This window comes from Rhinolophus ferrumequinum, chromosome 16, assembly GCF_004115265.2.
Source record: "Rhinolophus ferrumequinum isolate MPI-CBG mRhiFer1 chromosome 16, mRhiFer1_v1.p, whole genome shotgun sequence".
Classification (NCBI taxonomy): domain Eukaryota; kingdom Metazoa; phylum Chordata; class Mammalia; order Chiroptera; family Rhinolophidae; genus Rhinolophus; species Rhinolophus ferrumequinum.
Window position 1 is genome coordinate 26,312,010 of NC_046299.1, and position 20,271 is coordinate 26,332,280.

General features: G+C 38.9%; 1 protein-coding gene across 1 annotated transcript in view; it reads left to right on the plus strand.

Moving 5' to 3' along the window:
- MMS19 (MMS19 homolog, cytosolic iron-sulfur assembly component) overlaps positions 1-20,271 on the plus strand; it is a 30,913-nt gene that overhangs the window by 828 nt on the left and 9,814 nt on the right. The window contains 8 exon segments of the mRNA XM_033130420.1: positions 9,605-9,653; positions 11,716-11,816; positions 12,626-12,711; positions 13,086-13,160; positions 13,594-13,663; positions 14,042-14,170; positions 14,261-14,322; positions 19,602-19,688. Of these exon segments, the coding sequence (XP_032986311.1) occupies positions 9,605-9,653; positions 11,716-11,816; positions 12,626-12,711; positions 13,086-13,160; positions 13,594-13,663; positions 14,042-14,170; positions 14,261-14,322; positions 19,602-19,688 (659 nt within the window).

Here is a 20,271-nt window from a genome sequence, read left to right on the forward strand (position 1 = left end):
TATAAGATTTGAATGAAACAAATTCCAGGTTTCATTGGAATTCTCTTTTAGAAAAAAAATTAGAAGTTATTGAATAATTAGGAGGCCTTCAGACCTCGTGTTACGTAAGAGAATACAAAATCTCATGAATACAGAAGAGTTTTGCCTATTTTTGAAAATTTTGCGGTCTTGAGAAAAAGTAAAGGACGCATTTCTCTTGAAAATTTAACATATTAATTTTTATTTAGAATATGTGAAATGAATAAAGTAAATCTGCAGGAAGTACAATACTTTGCTCCTTAGCAATTACACTTTTATCCAATTATTTATTCAATAATTCCACCATTATTGAATATATATTATTCTTTAAACAGATGCAAAGCAATAGGAACATAAATACAAATTAGACTAGATATGTATCTGCCACTGTAGTGGGGTGGGAGAGAAAACCATGCAAACAGATAGTACACTACACCATGAATAGGGCTATAAAAGGTATGTGCAAGGTGGCATGAAGCATCAAGGAGCAAATGCCTGATGCTGCCATTCCACTAAGTTTAACTGCTTACAGCTTTATGAAGCTTAGTGTGTTATTAGTGCTTACAATTATAATGAACAAGTACAGTGTGTTTTCAATGGCATTTTTCCTGGTGTTTTATATGAACATTTTAAAACACAGCAAAGTCTAAAGAATTTCATAAGAAACATACATACGAGTACTCCACCACCTAGATTTTGCCATTAACAATTTAATGTAACTTGCTTTATCACATATCTATCCATACGTTTAATTTGCAGATGTCAGTACACTTCCCCCTAAATACTTTGGTAGGTATATTTGTTTACAATTTAGTTTGGTGTAAAATTCATATCCAATGAATTGTACAAATCCTGTGTATAGTCACTGATTTTGAAAAATGTATACACCTACCTCCTACCAAGATAAAGAACATGGCTATATCAGTGTTATTAGTAACTATTCTTTCACATTTATATATCATGAACACAATAATTGCATTTGAAAAATGCAGAACACACTTAAGAAGACGACGTGAATAAGGATGGCCAAGTTCTTATAAATGTCCTTGTAAAATTTGTTTTTATACCTGAAAAAAATGGCCTAAACTGTTGTCTAATTTAAATTTAACTCAGCTAAGACTGTAACACCAGCCCTGTTGTAATTTAACCCTTCAGACTAAGAAAGGAGGTTGGTAGTAACAGATAAGTAACAGGGGTAGCAACATAAGGTTGAAAAGGTTTGGGGGGGGGGTTGCATTATGCATAGCCGTGGATTCCAGGCAAAGGCACTTGAATGATCTATTATAGTTAATAGGAGTCATTGTAGATCCTTGAGCAAAGGAGTCGCATAATGAAAGCAAATTTGAGAAGAATTAAATTGGTATTCCCAATCTTAGATTACAGCCCTAGTTAGGGTTGTTGAAGGCTGACCAGGTTTTGAAGCATTCCTAGAATAAGATGGGATCCTCCATCCTAAGTCAAGCTTTGTTAGTGCTGAAAGGACCACTGTCTATTAAGCCACTACAGTGGTAGCCTCTCCTACAAATTGTAAATGCAGAAGGAACACCCTGTTATCACAGAGGCAGCTACCACCAACTTTGTTTTGTACCTGGGTTCCTGATGAAAGTATCAGATATAAAGGTTCAAATGATGGAAGAGAAATGACCTGGCAGTCAAAAGCTGCCACTACCTAGCTCCAGCCTTTACTCTCATTATTCCCCTCCTGGACCTTTAGTTCCAGGCAGCCACCTTGATTTGCTATTCCCCGAATGGTTTCCTTCCCTAGCTCTGTCTAATCAAAGGTAGATGTAGGATTCAAGACCCAGTTTGAGGGCTCGCTGCCTGCCCTCCAAGTGTTTTTTGATTACTTCAATCAGACATCATCTCACACTTCAGAATCTGTGTGGTATTTATTTCTCAACCACTCATAAACTTATTAGCAGACTTGTTTAGTAGCTATTTCTGTACGTATCTCCACATCCTACTCTGCTATTCCTACCAACAGAGTCTCCTAGAGACTAGCATAAGTAGATGTGCAGTAAAAAACTGAATAAGTGAATGGAAATGAGAAAAGGAAGAATCTGGAATTTGAGGCTTAACTAGTTATAGGGCTTGAAGGAAAGGGAGAACTCTAGGATGACTCCAAGTTTTTGAGCCTGATGGTAAGCAAAAGAGAAGTACTTTGTCCAAAAATGGAGGTTGGGAAAGGAACTAATTTTGAAGTGATTTTTGGACATGTTGAAATTACAGGTGATGGATATAAATTTTCATCTTCTTAGTTATTTGTATTTTCTTTTTTTCAGCCTTTATTATATTGTCCCACATTTGTGATTCCCTGAGGAGACCACTGTTCCTGAATCCAAAAGATTGCTAAAGGACAGTAAAATATAGTTCTGAGAAATGTGTGTAGCACCCTCAGCAGAAAGGACATTTGGAGAGCTTAATTGGAACTGAGTCCTGATTGGGATTTTTCTTCTTCCTGCATCCTCATATCCTCCCCCTTCCCCTTTTGGCTGCTGCTCCAGATTCTCAAGAGGCTGCAACTCCATCAGACAGAGGTCTGATTGTACATTCTATGTCAGGCTCATGTAAATACATCTTTGATGACTCCTCAGTGCCCCACACGAACTGGTGCCCTGCTGTGGAAGTTGTGTGTAGTTAGGAGGTGCTAGTAGGTCCATTTTTAGAGAGCAAATCTTGGACAGCTTGCAAAAGCTTAGGCCTACCTATATAATGAAAGGAACTTTCGTTTATTTTTTCCTTCATGCCAGTGATACTCCCCTTAGGAAAATTAAGTTTTTATTAGCTCTTTCATCCCAGGAGTCCAAGTACGCAATTAACAGTACCTCCAGATATTCAGGTATTTTTCATTTGGGAGTATTTATAGTATTAAGAGAATGACGCACTTAAAGTTGGTGAGAGATGGTCCATAAACCCAGGAATTTTACTCCTTTCTTATGTTAACCCAGTCTGTTTATATCACTATGGTAACACTGAACTTCTTACACTGATTGTGTTAGATGTCTTTCTGCCCCAATAGACTGTGGGCTCCTTAAAAACTTCCTGTCTATATTTCTATCTCCAGCCTCTAACACAGTACCTGATTTATATTAGGTGTTCAGTAAATGTCAAATGAAAACAAATGCGCATGACAATTTTTTAAAAGAATTATGGAGGAAACACAGAAGAGATTAATTCTGTTTTGGGAATCAAGTAAGGTTTCCCAAGAGTTGACATTTGAGCTGAGTCTTGAAGCGTTGAAGTTCCTCAGATTGAGAAGGGCAGAAAAGAGGCATTCCAAACCAAGGGAATGTTTACAAGATTCAGGATATGGACTGAACATGTTGCAATTTCATGTGACTGAATGATAGGAGTCATGAGGAAAGGTGAGCTAGAGGGGGTTGGGAGCCTTGACTGGGAAGGACATCACGCCCCACACAGTGAGGCCTTAGGCAACAAGGAGCAGCTGGAGATGGGTGGGCAGGAAGGTAACTGCATTTGTGGGAGGTGATTCTGGATGGAGTGTGGACGGATTGGAAGCCTTTTTTTTTTTTTTAAATTGAGGTAAAATTCACCACTTTAACTATTGTAAGTGTACAGTTAATTGTCTTTTAGTATATTCACAATGTCTGCCTCCATCACCACTGTCTAAAAATTCCAGAACAGTTTCATCAAACATGGAGGGCTGTTTTGAAATCTGTCGCCATATAGTCCGGTCATAGGGATGAAAAGGAAGAGTCATATTTAAAAGACATTTCTGAGGTAGATTCAACAGAATCTAGAATAAGATGTTAAATTTAGCCACCTCTGTTGAAAGCATCCTCAAAATACTGTTCTAGTTTTTTTTTGCCACCTTACCATTTTCTTAACTCTTATTTACTGTTGTGTGATAGCTGTAAAGCTAATGTTTTCCCCTAATTTTGTATAACTTTTATACTTCATTTTTTGTGTTCGTGCTCCATTAATTCAAGGTGGGATCCTTGTGAAAGATAACGAAAACTAAAGGGCTCTGCCAGGAGAGTTCGCCCATACACTGGGATTCAACAGATCATGCAAATGGATGTTTCTTTGTAATGATAAAGCAGCTAGTTTCATAATGAGGTATACTGAATGCTGAAGAAGACTTTTTCATTTATAAAATTTGAGACAACTTACAGTAGTGGGAATTGACTGGTAGGAGGCATAAGGGAACTTTTTCAGGTGATGGAAATATTCTGTATCTTGATTGGGGTGTGGGGTGTTGGTTACTCAGGGTACATTTTTGTTAAAACGTATCAAATTATCAAATATCTGTGCATTTCACTGTGTAAATGTTACCTACAGTTTTTAGGAAATTAGAGGCCATTAAGTTAGGCAGGTCTTTGTCTTACAGCACTTGAGGTATTTCCAAAGATAAACCCTCGCCCAGCATCCACAGAAGACTTGGATGGTCCAGTTCAGTGATGTTCTTTGCTATAACAATTATCAGTCCTTTACATCTTCCTATGTACAATTACTAACTCCTTCTGATACTAGTTTTTAGATGGGTTTTTCAGTAGAGTTTTCCTGGGCTCTAGCCAGGAGTTTCCAAAAACAGTACCCTTTTTCACCCTCCAAAATAGTGCAATACTCTTATGGTTTATAACCCAGAAATGGGATCTCTCTTCACTTAAGTGTTACCATTAAGTAATGGGGTATAGAATCCAAATATCAGTTCCTTGGTTTGTCTTGCTGGTCTGGCTGCTGCCCCTTCCCCCACCCTATACTATTGCCTGCGTATTTTTCCCTTGGCTCTTTCTCAGGAGCAGGGGCAGCAGCTGAGCTGGCCTTCCACATCCTGGTACGAGTAGGGCTAAGAGTGTCTGAGGTCTAACTTGGTGCCAGTCGCCAGCTGTGATTCCCAACTAGAGTGCTCCTTTCCTTGGTCTGATTGGACTTCTCCTTATTCTAGTACCAGAGTGGGTCTGTGCCCAGCTCAGCTCACAGACGTGCTCACAGAGCACTGAGACCACAGAATTAAGGAAAACTGGAAATTGAGTTTTCTCTAGCCTTTTTTTTTTTCATTGTAGCCAAAGTGCAACATTTAGAGTTAGGTGGGTCAGGAAACCAAAACAGGCTGCTGGAAGTAATTGCCTGATTACCACACTTTATTGAGCTAGAACTCCTCTCTGTTAACCAAACCCTTAGGAAGATTACTAATCTTTTACTCTTTGTTTCTCCTTTGAAAATATATCCTAAAATGCTCTGTTAGATCTATGTGAATTACTGTTGTGCTGTTAAAAGTGCATTTTAAAAAATAAGTAATATATTCACATGCTACAACATTCAAAAGGTGCAAAAGGATATGCAGTGAGAATTCTCCCATCCCAAGATGGAATGCAGACTGTGACAAGTGAATCTACTGTATTACTAGTGTGTGATAGATATATCCTCACTTTAAGGGGGTGGGGGTAAAAGCTGATGTGAGTGACTTTGGAAAACAATATTTTGTCTGGAAACTATAATGCTTAAGACAAAACTGTACATAAATACTGCACTCTGCTTATAAATTTGTTTCTTACAGAGGCTGATAATTCTGAAAGTAATTTATATCTTTACTAGGGTTGAAAAATAATAAATGGTACGTAATGGGAACCAGGTTTCTAGCTATCAGAGAAATAAACCCTGTGGTACTTTACTATGATCTTATGTTTAATAAATATGGAAAGATACAGAAATAATGATAGATGTGTATGTATAGGTGGGTTAGAATATGTACATATATTCTCCATATATATTTTCTCTCTCTGCTAAGGAGGGCCTAGAAGCAGGGACACTCCAGGGCAACGAGCACAGCCACACCCAGATGTTGGTTTCCGATACCATTCTCCAATAAAAGGAACCAGTACTTCTTGGAGAAAAGGTTGATTGTAGGTCTGGAGCAGGGAAATTACAAGATGAGCCTATAGTACATACATTAAGTACTCACTTAATGTCATGGATAAATTCTGCGACTTTAAGAGAAACAAATAGAGAAACCAATTTTACATAGGCTAATTGATATAACAAGGGTTAAGTTCTTCTGACATTTCATCAACTTTACAAGGAAAGGATGCTGAACAAAATGACAGTATTTGAGGACCTGCTGTATTTGTAATGCCAAAAAATAAGAAAGTGCTTAAAAAAATAAAAGGATAGGTAGTGCATGTCAACGAGACACAGGAACCAACCTAAGACGCTCCCACTGGCTAAAGATACAAATTTGAGCAACAAAATAACCTAGTATTGGATTATGAGTCTATGCTGATATAAAATAAAGTACTGAATAAATAAAGAGGAAGAAAGATGAATCTCCCTTACAGAATAATTCCAAAATAATATAGGTAAGATGTTCCTCCTTCTAGGAAAATGGAGCTTAATCTCCCCCCACTTCTCCACTTTGAGTGTGGGCTGGATTTAGTGATTGGTTTCCAAAGGAAAGGGGGAAACAGTAACTGTATAGTGCAGAGACTCGGCTGACACTACCTTCACCAAGTGATGAGAGTTAAAATCACCAGTGATAAGTCATGTTGATATGGTGTACCCCTGATATGAAATCATGAGAAGGGCACTTGTCTGTGCTAGTCGTCCCAAAATCCATGACCCCAGTCTAAAAATAAGAAAAGCATCAAATGAACGCAAATTGAGGGACATTCTGTAAAGTACTTCTTTAAAATATCAAGGTCATGGAAAAAGAGGAAGACTTAGAAACTTTCACAGACCAGAGGAGACTAAGGATTTATGATGGCTAATTGCAGTGTGGTATCCTTAATTGGATCCTGAAACAGAAAATGACATTAGTGGAAAAACAAGTAAAGCTCAAATAAAGTCTAGAGTTTAATTAATAGTAATGTACCAATGGTAACCTCTCTTAGTTTTGATAAGTATATCATGTAAGATGTTAACATTCAGGGAAACTGCAGGTGGGGGTATACAGGAACGCTCTGTTCCATCTTTATAACTTTTCTTTAAATCTAAAATTATTCTAAAATACAACCTTTATTTTTAAAAAGTCTACCTCTCAACCCCCTAGGTAACCAGTGTCTCTCTCTAGATACAAAAAATATTACTAGTACCTTTTATCTTCCAGAGATATAAATAAATATTAATAGAAATAAATCCCTCCCTTTAAAAACAATACTATGCACATACATATACTATTTATGTACACTGTTCTGCTTTTAGATCTTGTTCCATTATCAGCATATATATCACGGGTGCCAAAAAATGTATACAAGTGGACACTGGTCAACGTTGCTCAAGCAGTAGTTCACTGTAATCAGAAATGTCTGGATGCTGATAGTAACTACTTTAAGCACTTCTTGTAATTGCAGAAGTCAAATGTGACTTGTATTCATCTTTTGTTATCGGTATATATTAGGTGTTACAATTTTAATAGTTTATACATTTTTTTGGCTCCGTGTGCGCACTCGCAGCTTCAATCTTTTTTCACTTTTTTTCCTAAATAGCTGCAGAAAATTCCATTGTATGGATGTACTATAATTTATGTAACTGGTCTATTGATGGCCATTTGTTTGTAGTCATTTGCTATTATAAATAATTCTGTAATGAATAACCTGATAGATGCATTATTTTGTACTTTTAAAAGTATATAGAATAAATTTCAAGATTTCCTGTGCTAAAGCATATGTACACTTGCAGTTGTGAAATTACCCTCCATAAAGGAGTTGTTCCAGTTTATACTCCACCTACAACGTGTGAAAGTGCCTTTTTCTGCATATTATCACCAAACATAAGTGTTAGGAAGTTTTTTTTGTCTTTGCCAATCTAGTAAATTAAAAACAAATTTTATGTGTAGTTTAATTTCTATTGGGAATATGGTTGAGCATTTTTTGTGAAATGCCTGTTCGTTTTTTGTTTCTGTCCATTTTAAAATTGGTTGTTGGTCTTTTTCTCATTGATTTGTAGGAGCTTTTTGTATATTGGTAAAATAGCTCTTTGTTGTAAGAATTGCAAATATTTTTTCCCAATTTGTCTTATGATGGGTTTTTTGCCTTGCTGAAAATCCAATTATTTTTCATATAGCTGATTTTTAACCAATCTTTCTTTTATGGCTTCTGAATTTTATGTTATACTTAAAATTTTCCCTCATGTTTTTTTTCTTTAATCCATTTAAAATTTATTTTGGTTAGAGGCGGCCGGATGGGTCTGTTGGTTAGAGCTGGAGCTCTCAACAACAAGGTTGCCGGTTCAATTCCCACATGGGATTGTGGGCTGCGCCCTCCACAACTAGATTGAAGGACAACGACTTGGAGCTGATGGGCCCTGGAGAAACACACTGTTCCCCAATATTCCCCAATAAAAATTTTTAAAAAATTTTAATTTGGTGAAAGATTCAGAGCCAATGTTAATTTTTCCAAATATATTCAATCATCTCAACACCATTTACTGAATAGCCTTGTTTTTCCCATTAATTGGAATATGATTTTTAAAATCATTTATTCTCATAGGTATTTTGTCTCTGTCTAGACTTTATTCTGTTTCCATTGATATCTTTGTCTGACTACGGACTCTATTACACTGGTTGTTTTGGGTTTTTTTTACTTGTGGAAAATTTCAAGTATATTCAAAAGTATAAACTATTTTAATTGTTGTGACTTTATAACTGTCTTTTAATATCTGGAAGTTCTGCCTTCCCTCCCTACCCCATAACTGTTTTTTGAATTTGCCTGTCTAATTATATATTATTTTTCACACATTAACATTAGACTAAGCTTATCTAGTTCCCCCCAAAATTCTACTGCTTATCTTAAAATTATAGAGATTATCTTAAAATTATAGATTACTTTGGGAGATTTGTCATCTTGAGTCTTTCAAGAATATGGCTTGCCTTTCTACTTGTTTGAGTTTTCTTTTGTGATCTTCAGTGGTGCTTTAAAGTTTTCACCATTTACGTCTTCACATTTTTAAAATTTGTATCCAGGTATTTCTCTACTTTTTTTTTGGTGGGAGGGTGGCTATTGGAAATAGGATCTTTTATATATATATGTATATGTATATACATATACATATATATCATTTTACAAGCTATTATGTGTATATATGTGAAGTGTTTTGTGTTTGTTTTTTAATTTTTATTGGAGAACAGTGTGTTTTTCCAGGACCCATCAGCTCCATGTCAAGTCAGTTGTTTTCAGTCTCGTTGAGGAGGGTGCAGCTCACTGGCCCATGTGGGAATAGAACCAGTAACCTTGGTGTTATGAGCATCGCGCTCTAACCACTGAGCAAACCAGCCACCCAAAGTTTCTTAATTTAATAATATTAATTTTCCACCCAGCCACCCTAACGAATGATTTTACTTGTGATATTTTTTCAGCATTTCGCTTGGATTTTCTGGGTACACAATAATGTACATGTACAATCTACAAATGCTATATTTACTTTTCGATTTTTATACTTGAAGCTGAATATTCAAAGAGTTACATGTTACAGTAACGCTTCTCATTTAGGAGGGGCTCTTGGCATGCATAGTGGGCCCCATGGTACAAATCCTAGGGTAGGCAGGAAACATTGCTAATTAGAGCCTTTGAACCCAGGGATAGGGTTTGGGTTTTGTTTTTTTCATATTTCTTTCTTTTCTTTCCTCTAGGTGTGAAATCTGGAAGCTATACAGTGTTACAAGTGGTGGAAGCCCTTGGGTAAGAGGCTCTGTTCTAGAATGCCCAGCCCAGCCTATGCATCCTCAGAAAGTTATTTTGTGCACTGCTGCTTTCCTGGAGCTAATTGGTCCTGAATTTTTTCCTACTGTAGCCCAACACCTCCCCTCCCCGCTATCAGAACCTCAGGCTAAGCCTTTGTTTCTCCTGATAAAAGTTTCATACCACCTGACTAAGGCTGTAAGGAAGTGTTGGGAACACGCAGCCTGTGGCCACATCAGCCCCTGGATCAGCCCACAGGTTGGGGGTGAGGTGCGTGGTTGAAGGCCATTAACTTAGTTAATTAGAGCTGGGGTTCCTCTTCTGCTTCATACCCACCGACTCCCAAGGGATTCTAGTCAGCCTACATCTGACTCAGACCTGCCAGTGGGCCCTACCTGGGGAGTTGCCAGGAAGCTGACCTTGCACTAGGTCCCCACTATAAGAAAAGACGGGAAACAGCTGGAAGATCCTTGTTGCGACCAGATATTCTAAGCACGTGAGGAAGTATGTGCTCATCTAATGCCTGCTTTCCTCATATTTCTTACTTGGTAGACGTAGACCGTTTAAATTGGCAGGTCTTAGCAAAGGTTAACAGTCACGTCCAGCATGTCTTCCAAAACAGAGGAAAGTAGAAAATTTATGTGGATGGAGTAGGTTATTATTATGCATTCCTTCCACGTATGTGACCATTTGGCCTTTCTACTCACATTTTTCTGGGATTGGTTCATTTAAAAAAATAAATAAATAACACCTTTACTCAAATATAAATAAAAATTCATGTCTTACAACATCAAACAAAAAAAACACCTTTACTGGGATATAATTCACATACATAAAGGCCATCATTTTAAAGTGCATATTTACAGATTTGTGCAACCCTACCACAATCATTTTTAGAACGTCTTAATTACCCCGAAAGGGAACGCCATGCCCATTGGCAGTCACTCCTCATTCCCTCCTCTTTTCCAGCCCCTGGCAACCACTAATCTACTTCAGTCTCTGTGGATTTGCCTCTTCTGGACATTTCATATAAATGGAATCATACCATATATGGCCTTTTGTGTCTGGTTTCTTTCACATAGCATAATGCTTTCAGAGTTCATCTCTGTTGTAGTATGTATCAGTATGTAATTTCTTGCTGGATAATATTCCATTGTATGAATATACTACATTTTGTTTAACCATTTATCAGCTGAGGGATAATTGACTTGTTTCCACATTTTAGCTATTCTGAATAATGCTGCTATGATCATTTGTGTGCCTTAGTCCATTTTTAAATGCACAGTTTTCTGCTTCTGAGCAAGGACCTTTCTACAAGTTCCTATCCTAGGAATCCTGTCAAGAATGGTCTTATTTTTGCCTCTTTACCCCTAGTTACAGGTACCCTTATCCTTGAGATTTCACTCAAATATCCTGAACAGCTCTCCTTCAGAACTCTTCTACTTCCTACATTTACTGGCTTAGATTCCTTCCAGTAGATCTAAATGTAATCTCTGTGGAGCTATTTTGAAGATAAATCACCTTGTTGCTTCAGTCCAGGTCCTCCCATATCAGTAATTCTGAATAGTTAAAACCTTTATTTTGGCCATTACTTTGTAAGCTTCCAGTTATAAAGTTTTTGCCCTCCCCACCCCCACCCCAAGACCTTGGTGGATGCTCTTAGCATTTCTTTTTTAGCAATAGTAGATTTATTCTGCTCTTGTTTTGGTAGAAGCTGTAGCTGCCAATCACCTCTTGAGCCCGGTGGGTGCTAAGCTCTGTTTCAGAGGAATGTCACAATTTTACACTGGGAGCAAGAGTAAGCCTAATGCCCAGTCAGTGCCTGGAAACGGGCACTTCTTTTGGTTGCGGTGTCACATGTGCTTCTAATGATGCCAGATAATCTGGGCATTGGCTCTTTAGGCTCTGGCCTTACTGTCATCTATAATGATGAGAACCTTTAGAACACCTTCCTGGGCTGGCATCCATGCACAGGGGTCAATGTGACTAATTGCAAAGTAGTTATTCCTTTGAAAGTTTGAACTGCGTAATGCCAGGCTCTCTCTATCCTACTTTCTTTCAGGTCCTGTTTAGAGAATCCAGAACCCCGAACTCGGGCACGAGGAATCCAGCTTTTGTCACAGGTGCTACTTCAGTGTCACTCCTTGCTCCTGGAGAAGGAAGGTACTCACATCACTAGTGGGAGTGTCTCCCTGGATTGCAGAGCCAAGGCCTTCCTTGTCTATTCACGCCAACTTTACAGGGACAGAGGGAGGAAGGGAGGGCATGAGGCATCTGTGAACTACTAATTCAAGGTCTTCATTCCTCACTGTATATGTGGCAGAGATGATAAGAATTGAGACAGAAGACACTTGGATTTTAAATGTAGCGTTAGACCATTTTTTTCAGTGTATCCTCCCCTCTCTGTAAAATGGACAAAGTCGTGTTTCATAGATGGAGTGGAAAAGTAATGAAATATCAAAATACTTTGAAGGCCTAAGGAAAAAAGCCAACAACTTATTTATCTTCTATACAGGGGTAGGCAAACTGAATCCTATTTTTATAAATAAAGTTTTATTAGCAAATAGCTATGCCCATTTATTTACCTATTTTTTTATGCTGCTTTTATCTTATAGCCAGATAAGTTGAGCAGAGTTGAGTAGTTGCGACAGATACTATGTCCTGCAAGCCTAAAATACTTACTGTGTGGCCCTTTGAAAAAGTTTGCCAGACTTTCTCAGAGAGGCGGTTGAGGGGGTGAGAACGGGTTTGACTGTAGACCTATGGATAATAAAAGAGAGAATGGAGAGTGGATAATAAAAGATGTTCACCTATTTTCCTGATTGATCAAGGCACCCTCAAATGGGAGGGCATGGGATATATCTCTTGGTGATATATCCCAGGAACAGCCCTCAAAAACTCTGGGAAGGAGCAACCTGGTGGGCCCTTCTCCAACCTGTGTGAACTAACGGCTAAATTTCCGGTTTGTGCAGTGGTACACCTGATCCTATTCTATGAGAATCGGCTGAAAGACCATCATCTTGTGATTCCATCTGTTCTGCATGGTTTGAAGGCACTTGTGAGTTCTCCCTTTTTTCATTACATACCGTGTTTGCAGGAGCCCTTTTCCAGTGAATTCTCTCATTGCCCTTTGGGGATGAGACTTTAAGTGCTGAGGAGAACATACCCAAGTGTGGGACTAAGCTAGTGTCAGCCGGCTTCACTTCTGCTTTTAGTCTAGAAAGTAAAAGTATCCTTTGGGGACTAGAACTCAGAGCCAGGCTGGAAGGAGCTGCAGAGGACCAATCAGCTTGAGAAAGGGGGCCAAGTTTCTTACTGTTAGCACTTCCCACTGACCCTGGATGTTGTGATTCCCAGCTAAGTTTTAGAGTTGTGTCTTGAAGGCTGTGCTGGAATTCCCTTGGTGCTCACATATCTCCTCTTCTCCTCCAGAGCCTATGTGTGGCGCTGCCCCCAGGGCTGGCTGTCTCTGTGCTTAAAGCCATCTTCCAGGAGGTCCATGTACAGGTGAGTGGTAACAGTCACTTTGGTATTCTCCCGTTTCCTAGCCCTTGTCATAACTAGAATTAGATGGCAAAATAATACTGCCTTCAAAGTTCTGAACTCTTTCTAGTCTTTAACCATGGTTAGGCTATTCAGATCTTGAAAGCTCTTGGTATACATGCTATATTCCTTGCTGCTATATAAGGAGAGGATCTGACCTGTGTCCTGACCTGTGTCCTCTTACACATAAAGAAAGGAAGACATACAGCAGATGGGTTTTGGTTACTGGCCCCACTGCTATAGTGCTACGCTAGTAGCCATATCCTTTCTCTGCATTTCCTCTTTGGTTCATCTTACACTGGTGTAAAGAGCACTGTCCACTTAGAGATTGTAAAGCAGGAAGTGGCTTTGTCAGCTGAGCACTTCCTTTCCTTACTTCCTGTCTCCCACCCCCAAGTCCCTGTCACAGGTGAACCGACACACTGTCTACAGTATCATCAGCAACTTCATGCGAACCCGGGATGAAGGTGAGAAGCAGGGTTGTCTGAGACATCTGAAAAGTGAGCACATCCTTTCTTTTTCTCCAGTACCAAGAGTCATTTTAGCCTTGGGGTTAAATACTCTGAGAGAGAATGATAAAGGGAAACTGGGGGTCCACTCACTCCCCAGTAAAGTAAAGGAAGGGTAGAATTTGGGCTGATGTTTTAAATTCGTACGTCTGTAACAATTATATATTGTTGCACATCTCTTCTTCACTGAGGACCTTTTGGAATAGGGAAACAAAATGGGTTCTCTCTGGGACGCAAGAAAAGGGAGGCAGTGATAGTAGAGGGAAAACACAGGCCAGAAGAAAATTCAGCTTCCTGTCCCGTGGGACAGTAGTGACCTTGTTCTGTCCTCCCCAGAGCTGAAGGGCCTAGGAGCTGACTTCACCTTTGGCTTCATCCAGATGATGGATGGGGAAAAGGATCCCCGTAATCTTCTGATGGCCTTCCGCATCGTCCATGACCTCATCTCCAGGGACTATACCCTGGGTATGTCCTTGTAGCTGTGAATGAGGTGGTTGAAACTTGTCAGATGAGTGAAGCTTGTAAGTCAACCTCATTCTTTCTCTGTTACCTTAGAACCCTTTGTGGAAGAGCTGTTTGAAGTGACATCCTGTTATTTCCCTGTTGATTTTACCCCTGTAAGTAGCACCTTTCATTCATCAATTCATTTATTCATTCATTCAAATAATCATTGCATGCCTGCTATCAGCTGGGCCCACTTGTAGGCACTGAGGATGCAGCAATGAACAAAAGAGCCCTCAGGAACTTAGATTTCAATAAACTGAGAAGTGGAGAACCATTTGCCATCAGAGGAAGGATTTAATTCAGCAGGTATACAGAGGGCTCCTTAAGCTCCCAACCAATGCACTTAGTGTGAGGACTACAGTATTGTAAAGCATGGTTCCCACCCTTGAAGGGTGAAACATTTAAGTAACAATCTGAGATTATGGACCAAAACGAGTGGTGGTATGGTTTTTCAGAGAAGACAGAGTTCAGTGTGAACTAGAATAGGCAGAAACTGCCTTCACAGATAAGATTTGGTTTCTGAGGGATGTGTAGACTATGATCCTGGATTCTGAGGGGGCATCTCAAACAATAGAAACAAATTGAGAAAACCAAGAAGACACATTTGAGCACAGTATGTACAAGAGGTGTTTGCTCTGACCCCCTTAAACTCTTCTCCCACTCTGCACTTTCTCTTTCCAGATACTTAGGGTCTCCTCACTGCAAGCATTAGTGATTTGGAAGAAATGAAAGGAGTTATATCACAGCACACCAAACAATATCTGAGTATTGACTCTCATTGCCTTAAAGTTACACAGCCCTCTTTGCCATAGGAAATTCCTTACCAGCTTATTTCAGTTGACATCATATTGCTTGGGACCACCTCGCTCCTGAAATTTTTTTCATCTCTTCTATAATCAGTATCACTATTTCTAACTCAGAACTGATACCTTTGCAATCTTGCAAGTTCTTGGTTAGGCTACCAGGTTTCTCTGGTTTTGCTGTTTGATTTTGTTTTGAGAAGACAATACATTCAGATGATTCAAAATCCAAAAGGTACAAAAAGGTGAAAAAATGTACCTATCATCAAGTTTCTTTCTCCATTGTCAACCAGTTTTATTAATTATGTCTGTGTTACAGAGCTGTTTTCATTGCATATAAGCAATACTTTACACCCCTCGTCCCCCCAAAAAAATGGTAGCAGATATATATACTTTTCCCGTACTTTGCCTTTCTCACTTAACAATGTCTCTTAGAAAAGTGTTCTATGTTACTATATACTTCAGCTCTTTATTCTTTATGGCTGTGGAATATACTTTTGCATGGAAATACCTAATTAATTTCTCTAGTCCTATATGAGATAAAGGTTGATTGCTAATCTTTTGCTGTTACAAGCAATGCGGCAACTTACATACCTTGTCTATGTATCATTTCACATATACAGAAGGTGCCAAAAAATGTATACACATTTTAAGAAAGGAAAACTGTATTAGAATTGTAATACTCAACATATACTGATAACAAAAGATGAATACAAGTCATGTTTGACTTACGCAATTACAAGAGGTGCTCAAAGTCGTTACCATCAGCGTCCAAACACTTCTGATTACGGCGAACTACTGCTTGAGCAACGCTGACCAAAGTGTCCACTTGTATACAGTTTTTTCCACACCCCTGGTATATATGGGTATAACAAGATAAATTCCTAAAAGTGGAATTGTTGAAGAATATGCATTTATAATTGGGTGGGGTAGAATATGTGATTCATTTTTTTTTTTTGAAAGGTAATACAATGAGCATGATTCAACATTTAAAGGATAGAAAATTAAGCCTCTTTATACCCCTTTACAGCCACCACCCATTTTCCCTTTAGAGATAATCACTGCTCCCAACTGCTTATATATTTTCACAGACATACTATAGGCAAAGCAAGGTTATAGATAATGGTAGGAGCATTTCTCTTATTTGAGTAGATTTTTGTGTGTTCCTCTACACTGCAGTCTATGGGAAGTACAAAGCTCTTGTAAATTAAAATAGAGTCACCTGGCTTTAGTGTTACTATTTGTTAGAAATATTCTTTATGGTCTTATCGATCCATTTTGGCCATATGCCACCATCATAGTGGATCACATCAGTATAAGTGACGGTTCTTTTGACTTTTCACTATGCTGGTGTGCTCACTCTAGAACAGGGGTTGGCAAACTTTTTCTGAAAAGGGCCAGAGAATGTCTATTTTAGACTTTACGGGCCGGGCCATCTGATGTCCTGCAACTCCTCAACTCTGTTGTTCTAACACAAACATGGCCATAGACACTGGAATATGGTACAGTGGCTTTACTACAATAAAACTTAATTTATGGACAACAGAAATTTACATTTCTTATAATTTTTATGTGTCACAGATACTCTTGATTTTTTTCAACCATTTAAAAATGTATAACTATTCTTAACTTAGCCATACAGTCTCAACTGGTTGCTTCCTACTTCTAATGCAGAGTAGATATTGAATTTTCCTTCACCATCATCTTGGGATCCCTTTATCCTTTCTCTTGGATCACATCTCCTGTTCCCTGTGTTCATGCATGCCTCATTGTATGGTATACTCCCTCAGGTTGGTGGTGCACAGCCTTTGTTAGCTTCCTGAGAGAGTATGTAAAAGAGTGAAAAACTATTTAGATTTTGTCATTCTAAAATGTCTTCCTTCTTTCTTCCCACTTATTGTTAGTATAGGTGTAAAATTTAAGAATGGAAATTCTTTTCCCCCAAGATTTTGAAGTCATTTCTGTATTTATCTCTAGTTTTCATTTCCATGGAGAAGTCTGAATTCCTTCTGATTCATAAACCTTTGTATTCACTTTTTTCCTCCTCTCTAGAAGCCTTTCAGGTTGAGCTTGCTCCAGCATGTTGAAATGTCCCGTCGATGTGCCTTACTCTGGGTCTGTTTCCATGCATTGTGTCGGGTACTTGGTAAACCCTATCAGTCTGGAAGTTCATGTCCTTTAGTCCTGGGAAATTTTCTTGCATATTTTCCCCTCTGTTTCTTCTTTTTGGAACATCTGTTAATCTTTTGTTAGATCTCTGAATCTCTTTTCTTTTGTATTTTTTTGTTACTTGATGAGAGAGTTCCACAGTTTTATCTTTTCTATCAAAGTCAAACCACGAAAACAGAAACCATTTGGGTATTTAAAACAGAAATAATTTAATGCAGGAAATTGTTTATACAAGTAATAGGAGAGTTGAGAAGCCAAACAGGAGATAGTGAGGCCACCCAGAGATTATCAATAGCAGGAAGCCATTACCACCCCTAGGCTGGAGGGACCAAGGGAAGAGTTGACGTTACTGGACACCAGTGGCTGAGAGTACCTGACAAAGACGGAACCGCAGTGGGCCTATGACAGAGCGGGAGCCACGAAGGCGGTAACTGAGGTGCCGTGAGTGTCTCCCATTGGCTGACCCAGGCCAGTGTGGGAGGCTGGGCAATGGCCCGGGGTGGTCAGCCCAAGGCATGGACCCGACGGGAGAAATGCCCAGGATCAGCACATCTCCCTGTAATCTCTCCTGTTTTGTTTTTTTGGTTTTTTTTCTCATTTCTGCACTATGGTTTGGATTTCCAAGGTCCTTTTCATGCCGTTGATGATGACCTCTAAATGTTTTTTGGTGTTTTTTTTTTTTCAGTAGCATTCTGTTCTTATTTAAGTCATAGATAAATTATTTTCTTACCTTTTTTGAAAACAACGATATTTTAAAATATTTCTTCTATCCACGTATGTGGTCTTTGTTTCCTCCAGTTTGTTTGTTTTTTGTTTTTTTTCCCAATTTATTTTGGTCTCTATTTCCAGGTGAGAGGCTTTCCTCACATATCTGGTAATCCTTGGGAGTTTGCGCATGTTTCAAAATGAGGATTATAAAAAGCTCCAAGTGGGAGCTCTGAGCACATGCAATGGGCTTGTTGAATATGAGCTTCACTGTAGAGTGGCTTACATTTACAGTTTGGAGAACCCCCAATGTAGTCTCCTTCTTGGGCTAGTCAGGTTCTCTTCTAGAAAAAGTCCTTAGATTTACCTAGAAGGAGAGGTCTGTCTATAAGCAGACGGTGCTGGAAGAGTTAGGAAATTTCAGCACTCAGTACTATATCACTTGGATCATATCCTTTGGGGCAGCACCCAAGCCCTCAACTACACTTACATCTCCAATACTAAAGACCTCTGTCTTACCGTCTCCAGAGAATTAAATCTCCGGATGCTACAGTTAGGGAAGAATTAGGAGGCGATCTAGGAGGTCAGCTGGCTTCTCTAATTCCACTTCCAACGCCAAAGGTACCTGGTACTGCCAGTTGCAAAACTTTGCAAGGACTGTATATATGTAGATGGTTATTCAGCTTTCTCCAAGCCTACTAAGGATTCTGTTTTCTTGGCTCTGCTAAGTCATTTTCTTCTTATCCATCTGCTTTCAGATTCTAAAATGTTGTTGCTAACATCTGTTATCCTGTTCTCTTCAACTTTTAGCTTGATGTCTTTAAAAAAAAAAAGGAAGTCCCTTTAACTGTATTTTTCATGGGGTTTCTAAAGAGGAAAAGGAAAATTTGGTGCACGTTTTCAGTCTGCCATCTTGACACAGAAATCATCAATGCTTTTTATATTGCCAACATTATAGCCTTTTATAAGGGTGAAAAAATAAAAATGTCCATCAAATAAATAAATAAATTGTGGCTCAACCACACAATGAAATAGTATCAGCCACTAAAACTAATGTTATGAAAGAATAACACCATGGAAAAATGTTCCAAATGCATTAAGTGAAAAAATAAATTATAAAACATGTACAAAAGTATCACACTTTCTAAAAGTATATATTTTAAAGGGAAGCAGTGTCTATTAATACAGTCACTACACACACACACACACACGGTGCCAAAAAAATGTGTACATATTGTAAGAATGGAAAAAACTTAAATATAATTGTAATAATATATACCGATAACAAAAGATGAATATAAGTCAGGGTTGACTTCTGCAATTAGAAGAGGTGCTCAAAGTGGTTACCATCAGCATCCAGATACTTTCATTATGTTGAACTACTGCTTAAGCATAGATAACATCTCTTAGAATGTGTATACATTTTTTTGACATCCCGGTATAGAGAGAAGAAAGTAGTGCACCAGAAAGTTAATGGTGCTTATCTCTGAGTGGTGAGAAGATAGATCAGATAGAAACTGCGTGATCAGATAGAAAATAAATGCCTGAAAACAAAAATTCCCAAGGAACATGTAAGAGTGAGCATGTCTTCCTGCTAGAGCCTCATCTCATGCTGTTCTGTCAGATTGGGTGTAAATATCACCCTGTTCTCTGGTTTGTCAGGTTCAAGCCTGTGTCCAAAGAGTTATACAAACCCATGGCCCTTCTTCCTTTTCCAGCCACCTAATGATCCCTATGGTATCCAGAGAGAAGATCTCGTCCTGAGTCTCCAAGCAGTGCTGGCATCCACAGCACAATTTGCTGAGGTGGGTCTAGCCCAGGTTAGGGTATATAGCCCCAGGCCATAAAAGGGTCTGAAGAAAGCACAGTAAAAGCATGAGGAAAAAGAAAAATCCAGTATACACTTTAAGGTCTGACATCCTGCAAGTGTCTTCAGGCTTGTATGGCAAATATTTTCAGACCTTCAAAATAGAAAACTTTAGGGGCGGCCGGTTAGCTCACTTGGTTAGAGTGTGGTGCTCTTAACAACAAGATTGCCGGTTCGATCCCCACATGGGCCACTGTGAGCTGTGCCCTCCACAACTAGATTAAAACAACTACTTGACTTGGAGCTGATGGGTCCTGGAAAAACACAAATAAAAGTTTAATGAGAAAGGGGTGGGTGGAAAGAAGGAAGGGAGGGAGGAAAGAAGGAAGGAAGGAAAATTTTACCATCTTCCTTTAAAATAGTAATCCAATCCCTATCTGGTGCTATCTTTTGAAATCCTATAGATGTACCAACTAGCCCATTTTTTTCAGGTGGCTGGGGGTCTGGCCACATCTTAGCAGGAAGGTTGGCTTAACTCAAGAATAGCTCCTTGGTGTAGCACCTGTCCCTGGGGACTGGTG